This window comes from Falco cherrug, chromosome 13, assembly GCF_023634085.1.
Source record: "Falco cherrug isolate bFalChe1 chromosome 13, bFalChe1.pri, whole genome shotgun sequence".
NCBI lineage: Eukaryota > Metazoa > Chordata > Aves > Falconiformes > Falconidae > Falco > Falco cherrug.
Window position 1 is genome coordinate 13,636,981 of NC_073709.1, and position 19,573 is coordinate 13,656,553.

General features: G+C 39.0%; 1 protein-coding gene across 1 annotated transcript in view; it reads left to right on the forward strand.

The window, feature by feature from the left end:
- Nucleotides 1–8,604: 8,604 nt before the first annotated feature.
- The window catches only part of TTC27 (tetratricopeptide repeat domain 27), a 126,738-nt gene continuing 115,769 nt past the window's right edge, over nt 8,605–19,573 (forward strand). Inside the window, exons 1-3 of the mRNA XM_055725910.1 lie at nt 8,605–8,850; nt 11,592–11,769; nt 17,799–17,928. Of these exons, the coding sequence (XP_055581885.1) occupies nt 8,763–8,850; nt 11,592–11,769; nt 17,799–17,928 (396 nt within the window). The 5' untranslated portion in view covers nt 8,605–8,762. The remainder of the gene's footprint in view (nt 8,851–11,591; nt 11,770–17,798; nt 17,929–19,573) is intronic.

A 19,573-nucleotide genomic window follows, 5' to 3' on the forward strand; every position in this document is an offset into this window, starting at 1 on the left:
TTACTGGCAACTCCAAAGGAAAATTTAAATCAAATAACCTAAGCTTCAATTTCCTTGATAAGAAAGGCAAAACGTGGGTTCATGAAGTTAAACAAACAAACAAACAAACCCTGGACAAGAAGATCTGAGAATATTATCAAGACACGGGCAGTAGCAGAAACCCAAAACCTATTCCTTGGAAGTTCAAAGACAGGATGTTGTATCCAGGAGGGCACCATCACTATGCCTCTTTGGACTGATCTCTTCTCATCTTGTGTTGGCTTATGAATTTTTAGAAGTAACTCCTGTAGGACTTTTGCCACACGTCAAGTCATACGCTCTTAGCCCAAACATGCTGGCAACAATTTGGCGGTAATACTAACATGTACCTGAAAATTCCTTGTGAGAAATGCAGCGAGCAACAATTCTAATGACTTTGTAGACGGACAGGTCACCCACTGTGTCACCAATGTTATAGAAGAGGATAAGCATAAGAGGGTGTGTGTGTGTAAATCACAACTTCTGGAAAAAGTATGTTTTGGTTTCACCCATACCGCCCTCAGCATAAATTTGTGAAACTGTCCTAAAAAACCACAACGTCTGATCTACATCCAGAGAGATTAGAAGAACATACAGTTAGCGAAGCATCTACTCTGTGTGTGCCATTCCTGGTTCACTCATTCTAGGACTGATCTATGGCGTTGAAAAACAGAGTTTATATATTGTTTCATCCCAGGCAGGATAGTTCTCAGCTGCATGGAACTGAATACAAAGAATTCATGGCACTAGTTGATCACGTTATTTCAGAAAGGCTTTTCTTTCATTGGCTGCTCGCTTGTTTTATAAGGATTAGCATCTTTATTTTAAAGGGTTTAGATGTTAAATACATAAAGGAAACGTGTACACAAACAGTACAATTTTGCAACCGGTACTTCTGTTACTATCCTCTTGCATGTTTTCATGGGAGGGACTTCAGATACAGCAAAGCCCCTACAAGACGCTAGATAGGATTTTATATTCCTTTTCCATTTGGAGGAGCGAACGCTTGCTTCTAATACAGACACAAATGACCCACTGCACCTGCAAAACAGTACCTGTCTTCTTGAAGAAGGCAATCTCAACTGTAGATGTCTGTAAGAACAGAAACTTCAGTGAGAGTATAAAAAAAATGTGCAAACTGAAATTGCTACAAGGAAGAAACAGCAGTTCTTTCCCAGCAGGGATGTCAGTATGCAATGAGAACGAGTCATTATGATGCAGCTCTGTGATTCAGACAATTCAAAGCCACTCTGGGACATCAGACCACCAACATATTTTTGCTCTGTGTGAATCCATACAAAGACAAAAAGTATTCTCCAGCTCTTAATAGACTCCCACATCTAACAACTTTCTGATAAGTTTTTACTTTTTTTTTTTCCCCTCCAATTTTGTTATTGTAAATCTATTTTTAGCCAACTTCTGATCCTTAGTAAAGTGACTATATTTGTTTCAGGCCAGTCTTTATCAGTAAAGCTAGGGGTACTACCCAGCCAAATAGAACCTTAGGCAATTCAAATGTCCTAAAACCAAGACTCAAGACTAGATAAGGACAAAAAAAAAAAAAAAAAAAAGAAAAAGAAAAAATAACTGATTTGCCTTTAATAATTTTTTTTATTCATAAAGCTGAACAAGAAGAGGTCTTTCTCTGAGATGCAACGTAAGTCTAAAGCAACTGCTTTTAAGTGAGCAGGTTAAGGACAATACGAATATTTTTCTCTATTCTCATGTTCAAAGTACAGTCACAATGCCCTGTAATTTATTTTGTGGCAGAACATAAATTAACATGTAGACATGGACTAATCCCTTAATATTTTCTAATCTATTTTTATTAATAAATTGGTACAATTAGCCTTTGAACAGAATGGATGTATAATAGATCATCAGAGCTCAGGCACACAACAAGATATAAAAAATGATTTCTCACCATGTGCATTTCTAGTCTGCTCTCTAGTCATAACCCTGCTAGAATGTTCCTTAACCTAACACAGCAGAAAGAAGACAGACTTTTCCACAGCAACAAAAGCAAGGCATAGTTCTACCAATGAGAAGAACTATTGGAAAACCTATGGGAACTTACTTTCATCCTATTTGCCACAGGAAACCTGGAAGGGGACTGGAATACAACAAATACCATTCACTTTACATAGTATCTGAAAGATTGTACATAAGTTACATTTTTTAATGTAATGTGTAACAACCAGTTCAAGTTTTAATGTAACATTTCAATGAAAGTCAAATCCTGATCTTATCAATACCAAGATTTCTGCCTGTGGAAAATAAGAGAGTTGTGAATGACACCAACAGATTTCCTGATGTTTGTGGAATCTAACGATTATCAACTGTGCACAATGAATGAAAAAAATCTCGAGTGCATCACAGATGCTGGCAGTACATGGAAAAGTTTTGAGATCTGAAGAATCTTTTGGTCACCTTCAGGACTGTAAAAGAATGGGTTTCCAACTCTCTGGAAACCTGCTCAGAACGTATCGGAGTTTCTCCTTTGGGCAGCCAAGAGAAGTGAACAGCTCAGCAGAGGCAGTCATGAAGGACAGGGAAATGAGTCATCCTAGTCCACTGTTAATTATCAGTCCACCTCATCAGTCCTTCACTGTGTCAAATTATAAGTATACAGTAAACATTGACAGGCATTTTGAGGCAGATTTTGAAAGAGGACATTTACCTTGGTTTTGTTCTTCCCAGGACAGATAATCCTCAAAGCAGCTAGTAGTTTCAAAGATTTAGGGAGAAACTCACGGAGAATATGAAAATTCATTTTAGTGCAAATTTCAGGTTGCTAAAGGCCTGTCAGACCCATTGATGTTTTAAGTGTGAATGTTCTCTCTCCATCTAATTCCCTCCATGAAGATCTAGTTATTCATTTTGCCAGCGGCTTTTTCTTCACAACTTCTAACATTTGCAGTTAGTTTTGCCTACCTCAAACTTTGGAGGACCAACAGCATCCTCAGTGAGGCTCTGTGTTATTCAAAATAATGTTTGAAAATACTGTCAAACATTAACTTGTCATAAATATTGCACAAGCAATTATCTAGATTAGATTTACTAGAAAAACTGAATTTCTGTCATTTCCAGGCACTTCCAGAATTTGAGGCCTCCTCCCGTAACACTTGGTGCTCACACCTCTTTATTCCTCCGTTATTATAATTCTATCATATTGCAACACTATGCTGAACTTTTACTTATGCAAATCCAAAAATGCATTAATGATTAATCACATTATAATTTAACTTGTGTTTTTCAGAATCTAAGACAAAAAGCTGAGGAGAACTGCTTATTACATCATTGTAAAAATACTCAAAAAACATATCCGGTGTTTTTCTGTTTATTCACATGGAATATTCTGTAATTAACACACACACCTTTCATCCATAGTAGTCACCAAATCTTACATTATAAAATAGGCATGACCAATGATCCTTATTCTCCAAGACACACACCAAATCTTACTGAGATCAAAAGTCACAGAGGTACTCAGACTTTGGAGGACCAACATAAAAAGCAGCACTAGAAGTGATTTTGAAGCACAGTTGGAATTGACTACTGAAGAGCTTCACTGATACCTGGTAAAAGACGATATGCTAGGAATTCAACTAGGTTCTCAGAATATGAAACTCGTCACCCCTTCATCGTTTACTGCCTGTTGTAATCAGTGTTTCTGATTAACCTACAAGTCGTATGGCGACAGAGCCTCACAGGGGTGGCACAGTAGAAGTGTAGTAGCCACCTGAACTTGTTGTGAGACACGTGCATACCAAGAACCAGAACTATCCCTTCTTTTATGAAAATGTGAGGTCATATCAAAAACATATTTTTGTTTACAGGTGTTTGTATGCTTTTAACACTTTGTTCAGAAATATAATCATGTTACCGAGTGAAAAAAAAAGATTGAAGTTATCATGTAACTTTAATACAAGATTCTATTTCTTCCAGATAAAAATTTCTGTTTGATGTAATGTGATTGGAACCAATTTTGTTCAGCTTGCTTTCTCTGGACCAACAAGAGAAACCAATGACTGAAAGACCTTTAATATTTAAAACAAAACAAAAAAAAAATCTCGTCTTAAATCCTTCTCTCTTTTTGAAGCTAGCAAAGAAAGACAGGTAATATTGCTGAATCAAAAACTAAGACATCATGACATAATGATTCTGTGAGAGCTCATTTAAGAAGGCATTAAACCATTTCCAAATTCAGGCATGATATGACATGTTTATTTAATGAAAGAGTAATTTCTGAATCCTTTCTTGAACAGTAAATTGAATTATTTTCACATAATCTTTGGTTTCTTCATCTGAAAACACACAGACGCTCTATAGTTGGCGCAGATCAAATTTCTGCTAATTAACCAGACAAGAATTAGTTTATAAAAGTTCAGATGAGGTATGTTCTGATGTGACAGAAAGAGGAACAAAGAAGGAACAGATAAACGTTTGCTAAATGTACAGCAAATATATATTCATGAAACTCAGGAAAGACAACAGTAAATGAATGGCTAAATTTAAGAAAGACTAACCTATTAGGGATAGGAAGACTGCACCTCAGATCTTACAATTTTGTTTTACAGACAGTATATATTTACTTGTGACCTACGATATCTTTGTCTAGTTATTTACTGATCTTGGGTATCATACAAAAAGAGATACAGTAATATCAGTATATAGTATTTTGTAAGTGATCGGTGAAAATCAATGCCAGTGCTTTTAGTAGAGTCACCATAATACCAGAGAAGAGCTGTCCGGGCTATTTGCAACTGGCTGCATTCTTTGTTGTACATTCTCAGAAAGTGGTTTAAATCACTCACTCTTTTCTTGTTGTGCAGTGGCCTATACTACCTCTCCCTGTTACTGCTTTCTAAAGTTGTTAGTAAGAGAAGAATTTCCTAACTGCTGTTATTTCAGCACATTAGAAGTGTAGCTTCTCTACCTCCACCTCTCTGAGCAGTGACTATGTTTTTCAGGGTCTGGAGGAAGCAAAAGCATAAGTTGGCAAACTGGTCAGACCTGAGAGAATCAATGGATACAACGCTAGTTTGTGAATGCAGTGAAGCAACTGTAAGTCAAATATCACATCAGTCCCTGCTATTGAGATATACTACTAGCAGGTCCTAACAGCTGTATAATAATTGTTATTCTTTTGCCTTTGTCACCTCTAGACTGTAAGTTTGTGTTTATTTTTAAATTGCAAATGTAATTGGAAAAGCTGTAGGTATGCTGGAAGCTTTCTGAGGGACTGCCTCTCTCCTTAACAGCGAGGGCCTGTGCGTTAACTCAGCAAAACTGAAGAATATAGTTTGAACATGTAGCTGATGTGTTTTGGGTGCCACTAAGCTTTCAACAAGCTTGAAGTATGTTTCTGATGTTGTAACTCAAGGTGATGCAACCTTAAATACGATGATTCACAAAGAGTAACTGCTTATCAGGATATAGCTTGACTGAACTAATAGACACAAAGTCAAGCAAAGCTGATAGAATTGCCCAATACAAGCCTTCCAGCTCTCCTCCTCTCACCACATAGGTCAAATACTCTGCCGAATTGCTTAAGTTTGGTTACAATCTTGCAAGCTTTCATCCTGCTATACCAATGAGTGGGTTTTTTCTTCAACAACTCCTCCCCTTTCGACACTCTTTCAAACAGCAAATCAACTATTATTCAAAAATGGCATACAACACAATTGCTTCTTTCTTCAGCTGTACCAAAGACCTTGCACACAGAACTGAGGATAAATTTAACATTCATGTAACAGCAGATTTTACAAAGAGCAGCTCATTGTTCAAAATGTCATAATAAATGCATATGCTAATAATAATTACTTTAAACTTACCAAATCTTTTTTTTTTTTTTTTTTTTTTTTCAGGTAGCGGGTTTTTGGTAGTCCACAACAAGATCATCCGTTTCAAAAGGCTTTAGGAAAAAACCTGCAATGGAAGATAAATACTGCATCAAAACAGCAGCACAGATACCTTGCAAGAAGACTACATGTGCTAGTTCAGATACCACAGTAGCAGAACACTTCCATTTGGAAAATTTTCTTACACTCTTGTAAGAAAATTAAAAATGGTTATTCTCTGAAAACTCTTGTACCAGGTTTGATTATCTACTTTCTGCTTAAAAATAATAACCACTATGCTAAAATCTTGAGTCAGCACTACACAGTATTGCAAAAGGCTCGCTTCCCTTTGAGCCAGCTGGCAGAAGTAATTGTTAAATGCAAACAGAACTTGTTGACTATTCTTTGAGAAATACACATATATTCTTCAAATCATTTAGAGAATCAAGCTTAAGCAGCAGACTTTGGTAAGTCTGCGGCAAATGGTGACTGGTAAACAACCAAAACCATCTTCCACAACAGCAGTAACAATCAGTCCACTGTCAGTCAGGTGTGCAGGAAGTCCTGCTGGTGGTACTCCTGTCCACATAACTGCCATAGTTTCTAGATGCCTCCAGAACTAAATTGTAAGGGTAAGAAACCCACACATTAGGGGAACTGGCAGAGGTGAGAAAGACAGCAAAATAATCCTTGGTTTTATTAAGTAATTATCTTTACCAACTATTTACTCCCAGAACATTTTACTTTACTGCTTTTCCCTGAAAATAAAAATCAGAAAGCCTCACAACAGGATTTTTTTATGTTAGTATTATCAACAGATGATACAAATGTATTTTTCATTTAGTTGTATTTTGACAGATATTCTGAAGTCCCTGCAAAAAAAAAAAAAAAAAAAGCTGGTGGTGAAAGAGAGTGTTACTTTACATTTTTGTTAGACCTCACTTAAGAATTTATTCATTTAATTTTTGAAAATCTACGTATATTTAATGCAAGTCTATTACTTGGAAGGTAAAGAAACTTGTTACCATATGTTACATTTAAACATAAAGGATCATCCTAATTCCTATTGTGTTTTTCATACAGAATCACAATTCTATTGCCATATGCACAGAGATAGCAAGTAAAATTGTTTTGATTTCAGACATTCTGCTTCTAACAGTGAATTTCATGAAATAAGCTTCATGAATTTCATGAGTTTTCTAACACAGTACATGGAAACTGAATTATTTACTATGTTCTAAGAATTTCTGTAACACATTGCTTCCAGAACGAACACTCATTTTTCATTTGCAGTTCCTGGAACTGACAGTGAGTTGATGGCTATCTATTAACTACAGAAATTTCTATCAAATTCCTTGTCAAAACAGAATGGATTGTTTCAGGTCAGAAAATTAGTTTTAAAGCAGTATTTTTATTTAACTGCATTTTAGTCTTATACATCTGATTAAAATTGAATTTGAAATGAACAGCCTGTATATTACAGCCCAAACAGGCAATAACTTATTACAGTCATCTAAAAAGCTACATTAAGTCTTCCTCAAATTTTAACAATTATGTTAGACATGGAAGCACAATGAAAAGACTTCTAACTTTTGAAGAATAACAAAGTAAGTTGGAAGAATACTCCATTTCATGACGCTACACACTGCACCCTATTGCGAAATGAATTACAGCCTTCACAGTACAGGCATATTCAGAACATTCATCTTTGCATATCAAGAATTTGCCCCCTGCTGTGATGGCCTTCTTGTTTCTGACTTGAGTACCTTCAAGAGAACATTTTTACTGTTTCAACTGTTTCAATTTTGAACGAGCAAGAAGTCACAGCCTTTTTTCTCTCCTCTTCCGATGTACATGCACATGGCAGAAGCGAAAAGCTCAGAAACAACGGGACAGAATTACGTTCCTACAATTATCTAGACAGATACTGAAATAAGTACAGGGACAGACCGAAGCATGGTCCTAATCTCCTCCTAGAATCATAGAATCGTTTAGGTTGGGAAAGACCTTTAAGACCATTGAGTCCAACCATTGTCCCAGGGCTGCCAAGCCACCACCGAACCATGTCCCCAAGTGCCACATCCAGTGTGCTCTGAACACTCCAAGGACCAAGCACTTGGCCTCGCTAAGCCAATTCAGCCACACACCGTGCCCGCACCACCTCCAGATACACGGGCACCCTGGCGGGGCCTGCTCCGAACATATCCCGCCTGGATACCAGGCACACTTCACATTTCCTCTCTTAACCTACTTCAAACCTGAAACACCATCGGTTTCCTCACCTACGCAGCTGAAAAATTGGTTTTACACATTCTCACTTCCCAACCTTGTGCGAACGTCGCCTGAGAGACAACACGAGGCGCCCGTCGCCCCGCGGGCCGGGGAACCCAGCTGGGAGCGGCCGCGGGGGCCGGCTCGCGGAGCCCCGGGGGAAAACCCCGGGGGAAAACCCCGAGGGGGGAGCCCCTCGGCCGGCCCCTGCCGCTCTGCCCGGGGCTCTCACGGAGGCCCCTGCCCCCGCTCGCCTCACAGCCTGGCGCCGTGCGCGCGTGGGAGCCCGCCGGCCCTGCCCGCCGCGGCACGTGGCGGGGGCGGAGCGCGGAGCTCCCCACCCTGCCCCGCGCACGTGGGGCTCCCGCCAAGGCGCGCCCGCGCGGTGCGGAAAGGGGCGGAGCAGTGGGGAGGCCGCGCGTGCGCGCGCCTCCTCCCGCCTCCGCCGCCGGCCTGCTGCCGCGCCTGCGCGGCGCCGCGTCCTCCCGGCGTGCCCCGCGACGGTGTCATGGCGGCTCCCTGCGGCCGGTTCCTGCACATGGGTTGAGGGGACGCCGGCAGCGCCTGTCAGCGCAGAGGCAGCGAGGCGGCAGTGGCGGAAAGCGGGGCGGGGAGAGCGGCGGCGGGAGTATGCTGGCTCTGGAGCGCTCCCTGCTGAGGAGCTTCCTCAGCGCGGCGGAGTCTCTGGAGTGGAAGCAGGGCGAAGTCGCGGCGGCAGGTGAGGGGAGGTCCCGGCCCGGCGCGGGGAGGGTGCCCGACCGCTGTGCGCGACCGCTGCTGTGCGTGTCCGGAACCACCGGGGTCTCGGCCGGCGCCGGGCTGAGCTGGTGCCGCGGCTGGCGGCTCCCTCCCCCCGTGCCTGCTGCGGGGGTGGTCGTGTCCCCCCTTCCCGCCCTTTTCTGCTCCTGGCCGGGCTCAGGGGGGCCGCAGCCCGGGGGAGCGCGCGCAGTGCCGCAGGCAGGGCTGAGGCGAGCGGCGCGGCTGCCGCACCGGGGCCTTCCTTAGAGTCCGGCCGCTGCCCGCTTCTTGTGGGCACTCGGGCCGCCGGGGCTTCCTTCGGCTGCCCTGTGACCCGCGAGTCAGAGTACTTGTCTGAATTTGGGCGAAAACTCGCTCTCGCAGCAAAACATGAGGAGAAAAAGTCTGGCATGAACTCCCGGATCTGTGTTTTGTTAGTTATTTAGTCATAGTTGCTTGAGGGAGCGATGGAAAGTACTCCTTGAGGGGGCTTGGTTAGGTTGTTACTGACCCAGTGTTCCTGCAGGGAACGCAGCAGCTTTTAAAATGTAACATTGATCACGAAAAGACACTTCCATATTTCAGATAGGCTAGAAATACAGTTGCGCTCAAGTCATGTGCTGTGCTTTTTAAGATATTTAGATGTTGTAGCATATGGAAAGGCCAGTTTATCCTTACCCAGGAACTTAATTTTGGAAAAGAATAGTACAGACCTACTCAGCTCTACTTCCTTATGTTACTTTGTATTTAACACTCGTTGTACTGTCCAGGAAGGTTAGGTGTCATGACTGACATCTGTCAGATCTGTCTCATCTTTTCACTGAGAGTTGTGTACGCTGTTTGTGGTGTGTTTTTTTGTCTTGGTTTTATTTAGTGTTCTTTTTTTTTAAGTAGTGTGCTTCTATAAGATGTGGGGAAGATTGTTGAAGAAAGGTGTCTTGCATTAGAGATAGAAAATGATAGGGTTTGTGACAATTCTTACATGGGCCCTTCTTATTGATGATCCTGAGACAAAATTTAAGGACTGTGACCTGGAATTTGTATGTTGTCTTATAAGAAGTTAAACACAGAATCAAAAGCAGGTTTTGTGTGCTTACAGTTATGTTACAGCATTACTGGAAAGAGAAAACCTCAATATTCTTCTTTAGCATCCTCACAGCCAGTACTTATTCTACAAACTACAGCATTGCCTGTCTGGCAACTGTAATCCAGTATAAAGAAGTTGTCTCTGGTGAAAGTCTCCCCAAAGCATAGCTTGGAGAAAGTTTCTCATTATTTCTGTTCTCTGTGAGAGTATGGCGTCAGCAGGGCTGCAGTATCATTACTGTGTTTTTGCATATGCCCTTCAAGGTACATCGTTCAGCTGATCATTGTAAAGAACAAAAGTAAATTGTGGCCATCAGCCTGGTCCAGAGAGATTAGAATGAGTGTGTCTCTATCACCCATTCCTACCAAGTTGTCCATTGCTGCTCTTGTTGGTTCTGCGCTCTGTCTTCCTTTATGTCTGAAATTTAGAATGCTTATTTTAGCTGGATGAGCTTGGAGTTGGTGTTTGGTGTTCACTTTCTTGCATAGCTGCTGCTTGTGTGGATCTTTACCTGTGCTGTTGTTAAATTAGCTAGCTCGGGTACTAATACTAGTGTAGCTATAGTAATGCTTGAGTGCATGGGAGCTGCAGTCCCCAACTAGAATCACAGATTAATATTAAGGCACGTATCCTATGCAGATCTCTGCATTTACTCAGCTGCACCGTTATCAGCATCTGCATCAGCTAGCCTAGAACCAGTTAGTACATCTACCTGAGTTGTAGCCACAGCTGCAGCATAGGCAGATACGTATTTTTGCTCAAGAATAGAAGGTTTATACATGGTGAAGTTGTTCTGACAGCTGCTGGATTGATTGCACTGTGGCTACAGTATCTGAAGAAGGAAGATAGCTTCTGTGAAAAAAGTTGTAGCTGGGGTCAAGAGTTTGATGGGTTTGAAGCTTCTTAGGAATCAAATGTATAGCATTTCATGACTTACCTTTATCTTGAGAGGCTTCAGTGGAGAAACATTCATGGATCTAAATCCACCTTTGTAGTTACTCTGAAGAATCTAACTCCATATGCAGACTTCTCATTGAGAGAGTGAACTTACCATAGGAAAATAATTCTTTTATAAAGATAAAATAATATTGCCCATTCTTTGTGAATATTCTAAGCATTTAAAGGAAGGACTGAGTAGTTCCTGCAAATGTACATGAGAATTTATTCGCTGAACTCTGCAAATACTGAACGATTTTTATTTGTTGCATTTCCCTTAAAATGGTTCTGTAGTCAGTGAAATTATTGTCTTATCTGTACAATTTTACTGCAGCACACTCATATGTTTTGGAGGAAGAAAACTTGTGATAATTGAAGTCATCCTCAACAATTGTAGCGTATGTGCTTGAAAGGCCATCCATGTACTTTTCCTCAAATTTCAGTGCAAGTTTTTGTATTACATTCATCTGGCAGTTTGTATTTCACTATAACGTTAATACAAGTTCTGTAAAGTTTATTTGGAATGAAGTAATGCGTGCTATTGCTATTCTTGGTTTCGGTGCAACTGCATTCAATGTAATGAAGAATCATTCTTTGAAAATTCCTTGAAAGGGGAGTGGTATATGTTTTTATTTGACTAGGTCTTGTAAGTTGTTTGAAAGTTGACACTGACTTCTATTATCTTTTTTTTTCCTCAGAAAGTGGATCACTATTGCAGTTGATTTTTGATGGAAAATATGAGGCAATATTTTCAAATTCGGCCATCCAGAATGTTTTCAGTGCATCTTCTGTGACAGAGGACAATATTGACAGTTACTTGGAGAAACAGATTCTAGCATATCTGGACCGTTCTGCAGAGGCTGATAACCTGGAAAGGTGAAAATTGTTACTTATTATATGGAAGACTAGGAGAGGCCATGTTTTGTTTTTATGACAGACATTTTTAAAAATTTTATATGTGACACAGTACCTCCTAAATTCTTGTTCTGACAGAAAAAGAGATTTCTCAAGTTGTTCCTCCCGCTCCCTTGGGGTATCGGTTCATTATCATTGTTTCTTTCACTGGATAGTATTGTGATGTGAGGGTCTGCTGAAAACACTGGCTTTATTTGCAGTGATTACCTCTGAAGCCACTGGCATAAAGAAGCCAACAAATGTAAATTCATGTTGCCATGTATCATCAAACAATTTATTAAGTTTTCTCTCTGGAATGTTGCATTACATTTATGTGACTACTACAAGTACCATGTAATGTTACTGTCTGAGCAATGCCTGTATTTCTTAGTCTCATTCATAGTAAGATTTTCTACTTTTCTTAATGTAAAATGAGTAAGGTATTACTCATGGATGCTATTCATTGCTTAATTATTTTCTTCATAAGACTTTCTCTGGTAGATTCGCTCTAATTGCACTGCATGTGCTAATTCTTGCAGTTAATGAGTCTGACTTTAGTATTTACAGTTTGCCACATCAATAATGAACAGACTGAAATCGATCCCGCAAGGGATAGTAGCAGCAGAAAACTATATGCATGTGTGTAAGTGTATATATATATTTGTTTGTTTTTAAAAGGTGAGGGTGGGGAAAAGTTCTGCTGAAAGAAGAGCAAAAGATAAGAGATAATGAAGTAAAAATAAAGTAAGAGGAAGGTAATGTGTTGCCAATAAGTGTGGTTGAGTACAAATGCCAGTTATACTATGAGAGACTTAAAAGCAAGAGTTGTTGCTAAAATATCAGAGTGGAACAAATAGCTGGAACCTCTAACATACTGAGCTGAGACTTGTTAGTGATAGTGTGTCAAAAGCTTATCTTCTAGAGTGGTATGCAGTACAACGTGCTCTTGTTTTCTGAGTCTGAAAGTTCAGAGGTTGTTCCTGGACATTTTGTCTCTAGGTGTGGGGTGGGTTTTTTCTTTATTTCTTACTCTGTTGTGCTGTTGCTGTTAAATGTTAGCTGGAGTTTAGATGGTAACAGAGAAATTTTTAAATATTGCTAGATTCTGTCATCTTGTAATAGTTTATTCTGAATAATGTGGCAAGGAAAGAAAGATTGGTCAGGGCTTGAAACTGACCCAATCCTGATCTTAATCATTATTTTAAATACATGTTGCTGCTTGAAACGTGTTCCTGCCTTCATGAACCATTCAGCTTCTTGAAGATAATCATAATCTATATCATGCACTCAGTAATAGTTCCTATATATCCTGTCATGGTGGTGTCTTCTCCTGCTCCCCCTGTGAGCTTTTATTGGCGTATATGGCATTTACAGGACTCTACTGCTGCTGTCCTACTGCTGACAGCAAAGGAATTTTTTCCTCAGGTGCTCATGCTCCAGCTCTTTGGTCTTTGAGGTTTTTCTTGTTGCCCCTGCACCGCTAGGCAGCATTAGAAGCCCCCTTGTCAGAAGATATGGAGAGAGGTCTGCAGTATTTAGACTTTCAGAAGCAGACAGAATTTCTGCCTGAAATGGCAGCCTGAAGTTTTATTCAAAATGAACCCACGTAGTCTTCAAAATGTATCAGTGTCTGCCAGAAACATGTTGTTGTTTGTAGAGTCAAGTGACTTTTTCAAGCTTGATTAGTAACAGTACAAGCTTTGAATTACATTAGCACTGGAGGAAGTTGTGACTTTGTCTTGATAGAAAAACTTCTACTGAAAGGCAGATAATTTCCAATTTTATGTAGGCACTGCTTATAGCACTTAAATCTGTTCCATGTGTGTTTGTATCTAATGTCTTTCTAGGTTAAAATGTGTTACATAGGGCCTGCAGGTAGGAAAAATAACTATGCCCTGTCACTTCCTTATGGAAGGAATTAATCCAGTATTTGCTCTCTGACCTTCCATTGCCTATGGTGAAAATGGTTTTGTCTGTTTTTTCTATGAGTAAAATGTACTTTACAGCTGAGTCACAGGAAGTGTGGCAGACCTCTTAAGTTCTAGATCAGAAAAATCAGAGAGAGACTGGTTTTTTTTGTGATTGAGTAGATGGGATAAGTTCAAATACATGTTTTTTTTCCCTGAACTGCAAGTTGTAATTCTGGACATTAAAGAAATCAATGGGAGTTGAATACAGTTGGATAATGTTAATCTTATTCTTTTAGCACAATATAAACATAGTACAAAGTGTAGTTTCATAATAGTGTTAAAAGAACTCCTAAGGAGTTCTTTTTCTGAAGCTGAAACTGAGCAGCTTGAGGGCAAAACAGCTCAAAATTTGGATCTAGGTTGCAATTTCTTTGGACATAGCCTGTAATTTTCCCCACTTTCAAATCCATGGTTCTGTAAGGAAATTATTTAACAGTATTTTAAAATTTGCTGCAACTTTTTCTATCATTTTAACTGCTTCCCTCCTTCCCCTGCCCCAGACATGTTTTTCACTATGGCACTTTTAACTTTTATGGCTTAAAAATGAAATCTTAAAGCATTCCTTACAATAAACTTAGTGAACCGGAGATTTATTTTTATTACTTTTTTTTCCTGCTGTCGCTACTCACTTCAATGGTTAACGGTTATCTTCTACAAAAACATGGCTTCGTAGCTGTATTTTACATCAGCAAATTGTAGAGGATGAAGCAATAGTATACGTGTTACCTATGCAGAGGTGGAATGCCTTTTCATGTTTTCCTGAGCTCCATGCGAAGGGGGTGCATTCACTGGCTGACATACAGTTTGATTCTAAAGACTGAAAGGAAATAGTGTGCAGGACACAACAAAAAGACACGATATTTTCAGAGAGTTTGTTTCAAAATAGCTTGAAGGTCTCTTACTAGGTTTCATTCCGAAACTTAAAGGAACAAGGAAACGAGTACTAACACTTGTTTTTATTGACCAATTATTTCCTACCTTCACCTTATTCAACGTATAAATGAATACCAACCTTTCCAAAACAAATCCATACAATAAAGCTTGTTAAGATTTCTCAGCCTGAACACTGAATGGTATTTCTCTTGGGGCGTTGGTTGGTTAAGTGGTATGCTACATTATTGAAAATAAAAAATGAGTAAGTTCTTGCTGTTTCTGCAGTTTGATGTATATGAATTGGGGGGGGGGGGGGGGAACCAACAAAACTATGCAATGTCCGATTTTGCTTGTATTCTCTTCTGGCTTCATTAAAAAGAAGAGACCAAAGAACCTGTAACCTAACCACATCTTAAGCTTAGCCTGGCTATTATTTTCTCACTCTTATGTTTTGTTTGGAAATTCTAGCATTACATGCAAATCCATTATTTTTTCAAATACAGATGCGCTATTATTCTTTATTTTCGAGTAAGATTAGGTATAGCAGTATGATATTACAGTAGAGCGTATATAAGCATCTGATTTTACATCATGGATCACAATCCTATTGGACTTGGTGTAAACAGTGTTTAAAAAAAAAAAGGGCAGCAAAACCCCCATTCACACAAAGAAAGGAAGAACAAGATGGATAATACAGCCATATGTCTAAGGAGATATAAGAAATAAATTAAACTAGGTCACCATAGGACATGGGACACTAGCAGCAGTCTCTACGTTTCAGGCAGCACAGGAGCATTTTTCAGGCAGCATTTGGGAGGTGAGCATTTACAGTTCTGCGTATAAGTGTGAAGGGCAGTCAGGGAGACACAAGGAATTTTTTTCTGGGGAAAAAAGGGGGAGGGATAGGCAAGGGAGGCTAGCATTTGGAGGGATTAGAGCTTGGAATTGACTTTCTGATACAGAATGAGTGATAAGGAGACTGGAAGTTGGTCATGGATCTGAAAATGGGGGAAAACAATTGGTGATGACAGATGAGCCAGTGGAAAGATAGAATCCCAGCCAAAGTAATGGAATTGGTTATCAGTTGTTGCAGAGGCCTTCTGCATGGATATAACCATGTCAAGACTTTAAGGAGTTTTGCCTGCCAGATAGATAGATGTCAGTAATGTTAAAATAAATAAATTATTAGTAGAAATAATAGTGTAAATGATAAAATAATGAAAATTACTCTGAAAGAGATGGTTGATTATTCTCTGTGCTATCTTGTTGGAAGAAGGGTTCACCGGAGTCAAGAAGTCGCTCAATATGAGTTATGCATCTTGCTCAACTTTATTAGTTTCTAACACTACTTATATAGAACCAATACACATGCATATTCGTAAAGCAGAAATATAATTGGTTAGTAGTCTCTAAATGCACGTGGTTCTCACACCCCTAATTATCATGACTAAAATAAGCATTCTGTCCATGTAGCTAATTGTGTTGCTGTGCTTCAGCCTTGTAGTTTGTTACTCCCTGTTTTCCCATACCGGTCCCTATCTTTCTTGGCCCTGCACCTGCTTTCCCAGCAGCTGTATCTTGTTACAGCCACGGCCTGTTGGCACAACCATAATTACTTGGTCTCAGGATTCAAGAATAGCTCAAGGCTACCTTTCTTGTTATCTTCAGCACAGCAACTTCAGTACATTTCTGATTACAGGCCTATTCTAATACCAGGCCTGAACTATCTTTCCTCTCGGAAGCTTTGAAGCATAATTTCTCCTGGAAGAATAATTGGAAAGTGTATGTCTGTGTGTGTAATGGTAATAATTTAGTGTACAGTAATTTTTAATGCTTTGTGTTCTTGGGTTATTTTGAAGTTTAATGGTAAACTTAGGTATGTATTTACATAATATTTGCTGGTGGATAGTTACTGGCTGAATAATGACAGCTAGTAAATGTTATCTTTCTTCATTTGACAAGAACTCTTTATCCTAGTCCTTGTCCTCTAACTCTCCTGAAGGCTTAGTTCATTTACTTTTTCTTCCCAGTCAAGCATTCCCCACCCCTGCTTTCTCATTGTTCTGCATCTTTTGTCACATACTTGCCCACCAGCCACTTGATTGTGTGTGGCTTTTCTATTTGACTTTGGGGTTTTTGGGACTGTATAAGACTTTATCCTTTTGTTTCAATTTGGAAGATTCTTGTACCTTTAAGTCCCTGTTTTGCAGGGGAAAAAAAACTTCCAAACCTAAAACCCTAGGTTTTTGCAATTCACTAATGCTCCTTAACATACCAATTTGTAAATCATAAACATAACAAATGTTAACTTTTAGTAGGTAGGAGATACGTTACAGATGTGACAGGGCCCTTGTTGATACATGACTAATCATAACAAAATAAGGTTCTAAGTCATTAAGGAATCATAAAACAAACTAGAAATTTGTGTAAATCTAAAAGTCTACATCTGTTAAATCAACCATTAAATTCTGAGGGATTTTGCTGTGCCTTCTACAGACCACATAGATAAAGATATAATATCATAATGATGTTAGATGAGCTTAACCCTGTAAATAAGGAAAATTTGACCATACTTAGTTTCAGGAATGAGACAGTCTTATAATTCTATCAAAGTATGATTGAATGAGATGACGTTTGCTGCCAAAATATTTGAACCAACTTGGAGGTGATAGTTTTGGTATTTATTGATGTTCATTTAATTGTTTTATTATCAGAGGGAGTGAAAATAAACAGCTATGTCAAAAATAAGCATGCTGGTTTGGAACATATACTAATGCAATACCTTGTTTGAAAATGCTGAGGATTAGATGTATCATAAGAAAATATAACAACTGTGCAATAGGCAAATATTTTCATCCTATGCTAATCTCCTTCTGATGTCTGATAGTTAGATACAGCCTTAAATTTCAAAACATATGAACTAACTGCTTCCAAAATGTGTGTCTTTAATTGCAACCATTATAAACAAACGCATTTCCAAGCTTTTTAGTTCCCCCTGTGCCTTCTTGTATACCACATACATTGCATTCTCCTAACAAGAGAGTGATTTTTTTATTATTATAATTTTTAAGGTTGAGGGTTTTGAATTAGTACAAGAATTAATCAGATCTTGTAGCCTTAATTAAAAATGTAATATGTTGCTAATTGCTTTTCTTACCTATATTGCAGGCAGAGGGTGATATTTCTCCTTGGTGTGGGCAGTTTGCAGCTCTTCGTTCAAAGCAATTGGACTGGGCCTCCTGTTCAGTTAAAGCTTCAGGACTTTTTGCCACCTGCATTGTTACAGAAATTCTGTGAGGTATACTTGGATTTTAATAAGCTGTCCTTTTATTGTCACTGGTTTTCACAAATAACCATAACACATAGATGTGTCAGAGAAGGCACATCTGTGAGCACATAGCTAGAATGAATTGACTTAATCATTGATCCTGCTGGGTGCTATTGCAAGAATCTTCAGCTATATCAGTTTCATAAGCAGTGTCCTAAAAGTAGTTACTCTTCCTGCTGGAGATGTTGGTTTTGGATGGGAACAATATGTTTATTATATGGGAGTATTTACTCAAAGGGCGTTTGCAGTCAATAAACTTTTTGTTTATTTTGGGATGCATTCTTAGCTGGATCAAAGAAAAATATTTGTAAACAGCTTAGGCATTTTCACTCCTTAGGGTAAGGTAGAAGTTACATAACCTGCAAGTAGCAGAATATCTGGCAAATACTAAAAGAACAGTAGATTTGGAAGCTTAGTATCCTGTTAGGCTCAGGGATGATGCCAAGTGTATTGTAGTAGTTTTAGTACAAAAGCACTTAACTCAAATAGAGCTTTTGGAAGAGGAGAGGAATTTAGGAGATGAAACTGAGGACTGTCAGTTTTATCTACTTTGGCATCTTTTTATGTAAATAACTAATCAACATCATAACTGTTTTTAGTGAGCCTGGTGACTGTCCTGCACCTGTGGTTTAGTACAGCTTCTTGAGCATTAATTGTTCTCTTGGAATTAAAGCTATGGTAAAATACTGATACTGCAGCGTGTCCACTGATGTCTACTAATGCTAAATCTGCACATGAGTTTGAATTTAGAGTTTTACTGTGAATAAAATACGGACCATGAGCAGTGTAAATGCTGTGAACAGTGGAATGAGGGGAAGCCTGGGTATATGAAAAGCTTCACATAAAACAATTGAATCTGTGTTGCATTATCCTGGCATGTTTTTGCAAGAATTCTCTTAATTCATGAAGTCCTGCCCTAGGTTTGTTTGCAAGGTTGTATCTCTAAATAACTAATTCAGATACAGTATCTCTCCCCCTTTTTTTTAAATACATGTTTATCGGTTTGGTTTATCTTTTAGGTCTGACATGGTGTGTATATAGGCTTATTTTTTGCAAAATTTTTGATACTAGAAATTCAGATCTCATTTTCTGATGACTAAATAATTAACAGTGGAAACAAAGTGTCCTAAACCTGGGGTGTCAAAAGAGAAGGAATTTTAAATTATGCTATTTCTGAGGGGGAAATTAGTTCAACTAGCCTTTATATATAATACTAAAAAAAAAAGAAATACAAACTCATTTCTTCCATTCTCCATATAATATGTTTATAATCTTTAAGATTACAATATCAAAATATTCTTATAATCTGTGGGTTCTGTATATTGAAGAACTCTTTAATATTCTAAGGTAGTGTATATGCGCAGGGTGTAGTCTAACACAGAGGCTGCAGCCCAAGATGGTAGTCAGAACTGCTGTCACTGACAGAGTTCAGACCTGTAAAACACAATGTTCATCATTTCTATTGATCATCCCATTTATTGTCTTAGTGGAAGAATGAGATACTAATTGCCTGTTGAATAAGGGAATACATGTCTCTTGTTTAGCTTCTGATATGTTTCTGCTGTGGCAGTGAATGTAATGTATTGAAAGATGTTTGCTTACATAGAGGTGGTAT